The sequence below is a fragment of the Camelina sativa genome, chromosome 2 (genome assembly GCF_000633955.1).
Source record: "Camelina sativa cultivar DH55 chromosome 2, Cs, whole genome shotgun sequence".
NCBI lineage: Eukaryota > Viridiplantae > Streptophyta > Magnoliopsida > Brassicales > Brassicaceae > Camelina > Camelina sativa.
In genome coordinates, this window is record NC_025686.1 from 20,011,998 (window position 1) to 20,021,805 (window position 9,808).

A 9,808-nucleotide genomic window follows, 5' to 3' on the forward strand; every position below is an offset into this window, starting at 1 on the left:
TTGAACAAGTATCTGTGAGATTAGTCAAGCTCCGTTGTTTTTTTTTTTTTGGAATTGATATGAACTTTCTATGTTGTGGTGTTTTATCAATCTATTTTAATAACTCAGTCATGATTAATTATAACTCAGTCATCATTAATTATAACTCAGCCGTCATAGACGATATCTCAGCCAACCCTCAAACTAGAATGACTAAATAACCGACTTAACCGAACCNTTTATTTTTTATTTGGAATTGATATGAACTTTCTATGTTGTGGTGTTTTATCAATCTATTTTAATAACTCAGTCATGATTAATTATAACTCAGCCGTCATAAACGATATCTCAGCCAACCCTCAAATTAGAATGACTAACCCAACAGCTTGCTCAATGTTGAACACATTAATTGCAGGTTTCCATAGATACGCATCTGGTTTGATAGCCGTTTCAACCAAAACTTTAATATGATTAGGGCCTAAGGGAATGTCATTAACAAAGTCAGCTGGATCTGTTGAAAGAACAAGACCCTCAACAACATTGTCATCTGTACCAGCCCAATCAACCAACACACACTTTGGTTGGGATTTTCCTCTGTTAACAGTCTACAAAAAAAAATTATCATGTACCTGAGTCGGATGCAGAAAAGTTTGAAATACAATGTAAAATCCTCATGAAGTACTTACTCTTGCAGCTGAGTTCTCACCGACTCCAGGCTCGTGTTTCTGTAATGTGTTTTAATGATTAAAGTAGGTATTGAAATAAACGAATATATTTAAGTCCTTGTTGAATGTGTAAAATTTTTGCTTACTTTGTTTTTAATTTCGGCAATCTCCTCTCGTAGTTCTTTTACTGTTTGTAGCAATAGAACTTGTTTCGCTTGCATTTCAGCCATATTCTTGTTCTTAACTTGGAAACACGCTAACTTGGACATACTCATGCCTCTCCCCATTGCCCTTAGCCTCCCAGGATTATCAGTGCCTAGTAGTTGTGAAAGGAGATCATCTTTAGGATTTGTTGAATTTGATTCAGGCTGGGTATCAACTAGTTCAGCTGTTTTTCTCTACAAATAAAGACATAAAAACAAATTGAAAACATACCACATAGAGTTAATCCAAAATGCATAAATCATTTAAATAAAACTTTACAACTTACAAACTTTGCCGCTGCATTTGTATTCACGGGCATACCATCTTTCTTGGTATGCGACTTCACCCACACCTTTAGTCTTGTGACTTCAGATGGATCTGAGCTTTCCTCTTTCTATGTATCAAACGAATAGGGTGTTATGAACAATAGTAATGAGCTTATAATATAAGCAATATTATACATGTTATTAAAAACTAACCATTTCTTCAGCGAGTCTAACCATCCCTTTACGGCTACAAGTATGAGGAATCTGCATGCTCCTTCGTTTCTTATATTGATCACTCACGACCTACCATACGAATGTTAATAGTCTACTATGTAATTAATATATGTTAATAGTCTACTATGTAATTAATATATGTTAATACAAGGTAATATCTTAAAAGCTTGACTTGTTTTGAATTTGACAAATTTCTGCCATTCTGTTGGAGAAATATTTTTTGGACGCAGATTTATCCTTTGTTGGTTTGTCTTAGCTGTATTTATCTTTTGAACAATTCGTGCTTTATATGCTCTCCATAAACATCCCATTTGCTTTAGCAATGCAACCTTTTGATAGTCATCATCGACATCGAACCTTGCCTGCATTCATTTATAAACATCCCATTTCATATACTTGAGTTTTTAAGATAAATATAATAACTCTTAAAAATATAACGACAACGATACCTGAATTGATTTCCATAAAACTGTTCTCAGTTCTTCACTTACTTTCCTCCAGTCTTCAATAATGATAGGTACATGCTCTCTTACCAATGTACCTAAGTATGATGACAGCTTAACCGACCCCCGACCATAAGGCTCTCCCATTTCAGTGAATTGAACATGTTCCCGAGTATTGGAATCCTTAGCTATGTTTTTCATCCTTGTTGGTCCTCTCTGTTTTTTCTTAGGCCTACAATCATGATCTCCAGATAATTCAACCTCACCTTCAAGTTCTTCCTCATTCAATCCTGCAGCATGTTGTTCGTCATTTTGCTCCTCATTCAATCCCGCAGCATGTTGTTCGTCATTTTGTTCCTCATTCAATCCCGCAGCATGTTGTTCGTCATTTTGTTCCTCATTCAATCCCGCAGCATGTTGTTCGTCATTTTGTTCCTCATTCACTTCATGATCTGGTCTTTCCATATGTTGTGATTGCTGATCTGGCTCGTCATTGTCCACAACCTTCTTCTTTGTAGGTTCATCTGGTTCTAAATTTTTAGGTTCCAAAGTACAAACAAACTCTGGCTCGTCATTGTCCACAACCTTCTTCTTTCTTCCTCTTGTCTTCCTATTTGGGGCCATCTTAATTCACCTAAAATGACAATGAACAAGCATATAGAATTAAAGCATAGACTTAAATCATATAAAACAGACCAAGCATTGAATTAAAACATAGACTTAAATCATATAAAACAGACCAAGCATAGAATTAAAGCATATACTTCAAGCACAGACTAAAAGCATATATAAATCAGACAAAGAAACATTCACACATATATGCCTTCACAATCAGTCCTAGCATTTTGAGCTTCCTCCATGTCAATATCAATATCCGCAACTGGTGGCAATAATCCAAGATCTGCATCTTCAACATCTTCCTCACTGTATCTTCTTGATGGACCCTTCATAACAACATACCAATTGGATGATTCATTGTCTCTTGAATAAAATATTTGTTTGGCTTGAGAGGCTAATATGTATGGATCCTTTAGAAAGGAGACCTGACTCTGATTCAGGTTAACAAACGTGAACCCATCTTCTACTTTCACTCCATTACCTCTAACTGCCCACTGATATCGGAACAAAGGAACATAGAACACATGATAATCCAACAGAATAATATCACTAACTGTTCCGTAGTATGAAACCCAATCAACGACATGTGAAATATCTTTTACACTGGATCTACACATCGCAGTTGCCTCATAAAAAACCCCACTGTTCTGAGTTTGCCTATCAAATGAGCTAGTATGAAACCGTTGTCCATTCACTATATAACCAGTATATGATCTTGCAGTACAACGTGGACCATAGGCAAACCACTTTAGCGTTTCTTCATGTACTTTAGAATCCATAGAAACCTACCAAAATAAAACAAATAAGTCAAACACATAAAGAGTTGTAAACTAGAAATCCCATAAACAACATAAGCTCAATTAAAACATGCTTGCTCTTTCAACCAAGATGCAAATTTCTGATTATGCAAACTCCATAAAAATGTTGCATCACGTCTGCATCTTGCATTTGTGTCTTGGAGATATTGTAAGTGCATGCTTCATAATCATTAAAAAGCGTGCATCAATATATATTCATGTACTCTTAATTATTTAATAATTTAAAGTAAAATTGCAGAGATACTTACTCTACAAACGGATCTACAATAGCCATATTGTGAATGACAGCCATATGTGCTATTTTCATGTCCATTTCCGTAAGAGTAATTGGAGTAGCTGCAGAGATTGGACGACCCACTAGAATAGACTGGTTCTCATATTTCTTTCTGGTTTTTCCTCAACGTTGGTGGTCTTTTTCAGAAAGTTACTGCAAAACTGCATGCACTCTTCTGCAAGGTAAGACTCAGCTATACACCCTTCTGGTCTTGCTGGGTTTCTTACAAAATTTTTTAGAACTTTCATGTACCTATGCAAAATAAGTAAGATAAGCAACACGACATAAGAAATTTGTAACATATTCACAAAATAATATACTAACCTTTCAAATGGGTACATCCATCTAAAATGGACAGGTCCACCAAGTCTAGCTTCACTTCCAAGATGAACTGTCAAGTGCACCATAATGTCGAAGAAGCTTGGAGGAAAAAACCGTTCAAACATGTAGAGAGTTTCCACAATATCTTTTTCCATTACCAACAGTTGTTCCCTATCAATAACTCGCTGACATAAATGGTTGAAAAATGTGCATATCCATGAAATTGCAATCCTGAGACCTTTAGGTAATAGACCTCCCATTGCAACTGGAAGAAGTTGCTGCATCAACACATGATAATCATGTGATTTGAGTTCAATAATCTTGCAGTCCTCCAGTGAAACTCCCCTTGATATATTTGAACAATACCCATCAGGACCTTTAAATCCAATAAGACGCTTACAAAATATTTTTTTCTCTGTCTTGGATAAAGACCAAGGTGCTGCCGGAAGGTATGTTCTTTTTCCATGGATCCTAGGATGCAAATCTTTCCTAATACCAAGGACTTCCAAATCCTTACGAGCATTCAGACCATCCTTTGATTTTCCACAATGTAACAATGTAGATACAATACTTGAAGCCACATTTCTCTCTACATGCATTACATCCAAATTTTTTCGTACTGGTAGTTCCTGAGAAGGAAAAAACTATCAATGTCAGAGTTCAATACAAGTTAAATAGAAAATATTGATTACAAGATGTAACATTTGGTCATACCTCCCAATACAGCAGTCTGAAAAATATTGACCGTTTCTTCCATCTTGATAACTCATCCTCGTCTATTTCAACTTCTTCCTCATCCTCCTCTGATTCACTAGTTATATCCTCACCATCAGAATCTAACCCAACACAACCAGGCTTTTTTCTCTTCCTACTAGATCTCTTAGCATTTCCATAATCATTTCTGAAACTTTTTAGAATTCTGGATATATCTACACCTGATAATACCCGACGTTTTCTCCCATGTTGGTGGCAGACCCTTTCTATGACAAATATACATGCTTCCTACAGAACTTCAACCAAGTACTATCTGTGTGTTTCCCACACACAGGGCATCCCATTTTACCCTTCACTTTACATCCATCAAGATTTCCATATGCAGGAAAATCACTAATGGTCCAAAGATGACACAGATCATCAATAAGGGGTTCTAAGTATATATCAATACTATTTCCAGGCTGGTGTGGACCAGGAATAAGTAGAATAAGCATGATGTTTTCTTTCTTCATATATAGGTGAGGAGGCAAATTATAATTTACTAACAGGACAGGCCAACAACTATACCTACTATTCTTCATGTCGAATGGATTAAATCCATCTGTGGAAGGTCCAAGTCTTATATTCCTTTCTTCAGCAGCAAAAACTGGATATTTATCATTCATTTGATCCCATGTCACATAATCTATAAGGTGGCACAGTTTTCCATCACTACTCTTGTTATTAAAATGCCATCTTAGATCCTTTGCCATTTCCTCCGATCTGAACATTCTTTTTAACCGTGGGATGATCGGAAAATACCGCAAAACTTTCTGAGGGACACCTTTCTTTATTTCACTAGTTTGCAGGTTAATCTTCCATCGTGAGGCATTGCATTTTGGACAATTTTGAAGCTTCTTGTACTTCTTTCTGAACAGACAACAATCATTTACACAAGCATGAATTTTTTCATAGCCCATATCAAACGACTTCAAGAATTGTTTCACCTCGTATAAAGATGTATGGAGGACATTATCCGCAGGCAACATTCCAGTCAATGTCTCAAGTAGATCATTGAAACTCTTGTCAGACCATTCATTTTGTGTCTTCAGTCTAAAAAGTGAAACAATAGCAGATAGCTTGCTATGATTTTCACAGCTTCCATATAGTGGTGTTTCAGCATCTCGAAACTTAGCAAGGAACTCATCTTCTTTCTTGTCCTCAACCTCTGCAATCTCACCCAAGTCATCCTTACTAACCATTTCTGAATCTACATTTTCCACAGCTCTGTATAAATCATAAATTTCATCACTCCAATGATGCTTCTTTGCTTCACCCACAGTCCCTGAAGTAACTTCTCCATGATGATACCAATCTGTCTGTAGCTTGTAAACCTCATCCATTCCTCTTGTTACAAGATGGCCGACTACTTCACTGATCTCATGACGATCTACATTACGATAGTCTATGCATGGACATACTATGACGTTCGTGTCTCCTAATGCCGCAGACACAGAGCGAACAAAACTCCAAGCACCACTCTCATAAGCAGGATCAGCTCTTTATTTCAAATATAAAAACCCTAAATTATGTTTAAAACTATACAGTCTCACAATCAAACCAAAATATAAAATTGAACTCCATACCTGCACAAATGTACCCATGCCTTGTCCACCATTTTATGTTCTTACCTTAGTAAAACATTTAATACAACAATTCAACCAATATAGCTAAGACAAATCACCGTATACATAGCTATGTTTGACAAAACAAACAACTAAGCATATAGTTCATATGCAAGACCAGACAAACACAGAGTCACAACAGTGTACTACTTAATAGAATCATAATTCAACCACAGAGTCAAACCAATATAGCTAATACAAATCACTGTATATATAGCTATGTTTAACAAAACAAACAACTAAGCATATAGTTCATATGCAAGACCAGAAAAACGCAGAGTCACAACAGTGTAATACTTAAATCAACCACCAAACAAAAGAGGGAAAGCCACAATACTGTACTGACCTGTCGGGTGAATACAATTACCAAAAGAGTAGCTTGAATCCCCTGAAAACAATCGACCACACTTGCAAAGCAAAGAGAAAAAAAAATCAGAGTCAATATATAAACAAATATGGTTGTATACATTGTATAAATCCAACTAAAATCGTATAAATCCAAACTTCCGAAACCAATAATTGTGTGTTTTCCAATCTCCAATTTTGCTAAAACTCGAAAACCCTCAAAATCAAAACTTTCACATCAAAACCCTAAAAATCGAAACTTTCAAACATTTAGAGAACACATAACATTCGATTGAGAGTAAACTACGCCCAAAGACCTTTGATTGAGAGTTTTCATACCTTCGATTGGAGTCTCAGTCCCAAAATCAATGGATACTTTGAGTGGTTTAGACGGCCTCAGTCCCAAAATCGACAGATATTGTGAGTGATTAAGAAGGATGAAATTGAAAAAGTGGCTGTGAGAAAGACCTTCCGCAAGTTTGACGAGCTAAGTGAAAAGGGGGAAATGTTTAGGTTTTGAGAAAAGGGGGAAATGTTTTGACGAGCTAAGTGTCTTTTTAGTTTCTAATTTTTTGTTCTAAGTATTGGCGGAATAATTATTTTTAGCCTCCCGCTTGTCCGATTTCTATCACCACGTTTAGAAAATGCCATTATATAATAATTATAATCAACCATATCAGTTACAAAAACCGTGCTATCCTTATGTGCTATTAATAACAGTTTTTCTTGTAGTGAAAAGGGATTTGTCTAAACTACATTTTCCGGTTGTAAGGAGATATAGATTAAATGTTTTCAATCCGAATTGAAAATTTAACATGGAAGTTGCAATCTTCAAATGATATAGTATACTCATCCTTTGTACTATAACTCAAACATGTATATACAAGAAATTAGCTGTCTAAAACAGAATTATATATGTATTTGTGACTTAAATAATGTATAATTTGACAAAAATCCTCATTACTTTGACCATGTACAGTACATACAAGATTTAAACGTCTGATTTTGACTTAAACCCTTATTATAGAAGTTCCTATAATTCCTATATATGTATTTATCTAGTCCCTAGATCAAAAACCATAGCACATACGTAATATGAAGGACAGGGGGTGAGAATCACTAAGCCCTGTTTTGAAAAAACCAACAACCATCTCTGAATCAACCTCTAACTCCACTCAAACCATCTTGCACTCCCAAGCCATAAAGCTCGTAGTAGACACCGCACAACTCAGCCAACGGTGCAGAGCATATACCAATGTTCAATACAAACCATCCACACCACTCCCCATTCTCATTACGCAAGACTCTTCCTGCCGTAGAAACACCCGGATTCCCTCTTGACGCGCCATCTATGTTTAATTTGAACCAACCTACACTCGGTTTATGCCAGGAAATCAATCGCTCCACTCTGCCAGCTATCGTCCGATGACCTTCAGTAATTAAGGTGGCGTTGAAAACCTCCAAAGATGTCTCCTTAAGAAACTTCACACGGTCTCTGCATTTACCACTAACCAAAAATACATTACCACATCTCCACTTCCAGCCCCACCAAACAGTCATTGCAAACATGGTGGACCAAGAACAACCTCCTACTACTGAGGACTCACTTAAGTTTTCATAGAGCCAGCCCAACAAAGATATTGCAAAGAAATTACCTCTTCTCTAGCGAGGCACTATCCTGTTCCAGACACCTGACATTGTTGGACAGTCGCGAAGCACATGTATGATCGATTCTTCACCCCCCTTACAGACTTGACAAACACCACTATCAAAGAGATGTCTTCGTTGACACTCCATGTTGGTCATAATCACCTGATTTGCCCCCAGCCAGAGGAATACTCTGACCCTTTCTGGTGCAACAACACTCCAAATGCGGTCAAAGAACAATCCCAAATACTGTCTCGGTGTATGAATCTGTGTAAGAAGACTATAGGCTGAGCATACTGAGAATAACCCATTGGAATCCTCACCTCAAGAGAGTATGTCTCGTGCTCCTGTCACAGTGTCCACGACCACAGCTCCGAGATGCAATTTGATAGTCTCTGGAACATAAGGGACGATATGATCTAGCAACCAACCTATACCATTACGCTACAAGTCACAAACCCGAAGAGAATCAGACCATGGTGGCAAACCCCCTGTCAAACAGTCACTGAGTGGTAGATTCCTAAGCCACCTATCTGCCCATAAACGGATGGTCTTACCATCACCCACTACCCAACTCACGCTTGGATAAATAACATCTTGAATACCCGAGATAAGACTCCTCCATGTAGAGGACCAACTGGGTTTAGGGATTGTCCAGGACCGATCCTGAAGCTCCTTAACTTTGTATTTGCTCTGTAACACCTGAGCCTGTAACTAGTCTAATCATTCATTAATCTCCATCCCACCTTAGCTAAGAGAGCTTTGTTCATCATTCTTGCTGAACGATTCCCTAAACCACCCTCCCTCTTTGGCAAACAAACCTTCTTCCACGCCAGTAGGTGCAGTTTACGCTGTCCAGTAGTTCCACCCCACAAAAACGTTCTAGAAACCTTATCCAAACCATCAAGAGTAGTCATTGGCAATGCAATAGTACTCATGGAATAGATTGGGATTGATGAGAGAACTGATTTAGTTAAAGTCACCCTTCCCGCCAAGCTCAGCATCTGCCCTTTCCAACCCGACAATCGGGATGATACTCTAGCAAGAATCTCCCCAAATGTCTCCTTAATTTTCTGTTTCTGCAAAACTAGCATGCCTACGTACTTTCCCACATCCCGCGTTACTCTGATCCCACTCTCCTCCGAGATCATTCTCTCCAAATCGCGATAAACATTATTAGAGAAGAAAATTTTGGATTTCTCCAAACTAATCTTCTGTCACGACGCCACACAAAACCGGTTAAGAACATTCCTAATCACATGGATCTGAGCCACCGATACTTCAGCAAAAAAGATAAGGTCATCGGCAAAGCATATATGGGACAACTTTGGACCCCCACGAGATAAACTAATAGGTTTCCACTCTCTTGCTCCCACCAATGAGTCAATCAACGTGACACAGTCTTTCTATACAAAGCACAAACATATATGGTGAAAGGGGGGTCACCCTGACGAAGTCCCCACTGAGGTGTAAACGAATCAGTCTTCTCTCCATTCCACAGCAGAGTCATGGAGGGACCAGTAACGCACTGCATGATCCATTGTACCCAAATAGCTGGAAGGTTCACTGCTGTAAGAGTATCATCAAGAAAGTCCCATCGTATACAATCATAGGCT

The 9,808-nt window shown here is 37.7% G+C and overlaps 2 protein-coding genes across 2 annotated transcripts; both read right to left on the reverse strand.

The window, feature by feature from the left end:
* Positions 339-2,415, reverse strand: LOC104754446. Its single transcript, XM_019231011.1, has 7 exons — positions 1,798-2,415; positions 1,516-1,710; positions 1,328-1,417; positions 1,135-1,242; positions 791-1,042; positions 666-704; positions 339-584 (listed from the first exon to the last, which is right to left on the reverse strand). Exons 1-7 carry the CDS (start codon positions 2,413-2,415, stop codon positions 339-341), a joined length of 1,548 nt encoding a protein of 515 aa, XP_019086556.1.
* Positions 2,601-6,193, reverse strand: LOC104754455. The gene is made up of 9 exons (XM_010476657.1): positions 6,162-6,193; positions 4,818-6,075; positions 4,537-4,701; positions 3,826-4,451; positions 3,664-3,753; positions 3,476-3,563; positions 2,964-3,194; positions 2,835-2,903; positions 2,601-2,735 (listed from the first exon to the last, which is right to left on the reverse strand). The coding sequence occupies exons 1-9, from the start codon at positions 6,191-6,193 to the stop codon at positions 2,601-2,603; spliced, it is 2,694 nt and encodes an 897-aa protein (XP_010474959.1).

Excerpts from the sequence above, each read along its gene's own strand:
- LOC104754455 (XM_010476657.1), bottom strand. The coding sequence starts at position 6,193 with ATGGTGGACAAGGCATGGGTACATTTGTGCAG. Across the intron at positions 6,076-6,161 it reads GCATGGGTACATTTGTGCAG|AGCTGATCCTGCTTATGAGA; the intron begins GTATGGAGTTCA and ends TTTGAAATAAAG. Across the intron at positions 3,195-3,475 it reads ATTGTAGATCCGTTTGTAGA|GTTTCTATGGATTCTAAAGT; the intron begins GTAAGTATCTCT and ends TTATTTTGGTAG.
- LOC104754446 (XM_019231011.1), bottom strand. The coding sequence starts at position 2,415 with ATGGCCCCAAATAGGAAGACAAGAGGAAGAAAGAAGAAGGTTGTGGAC. Across the intron at positions 1,711-1,797 it reads TTTTATGGAAATCAATTCAG|GCAAGGTTCGATGTCGATGA; the intron begins GTATCGTTGTCG and ends AAATGAATGCAG. Across the intron at positions 1,243-1,327 it reads TTAGACTCGCTGAAGAAATG|AAAGAGGAAAGCTCAGATCC; the intron begins GTTAGTTTTTAA and ends TTTGATACATAG.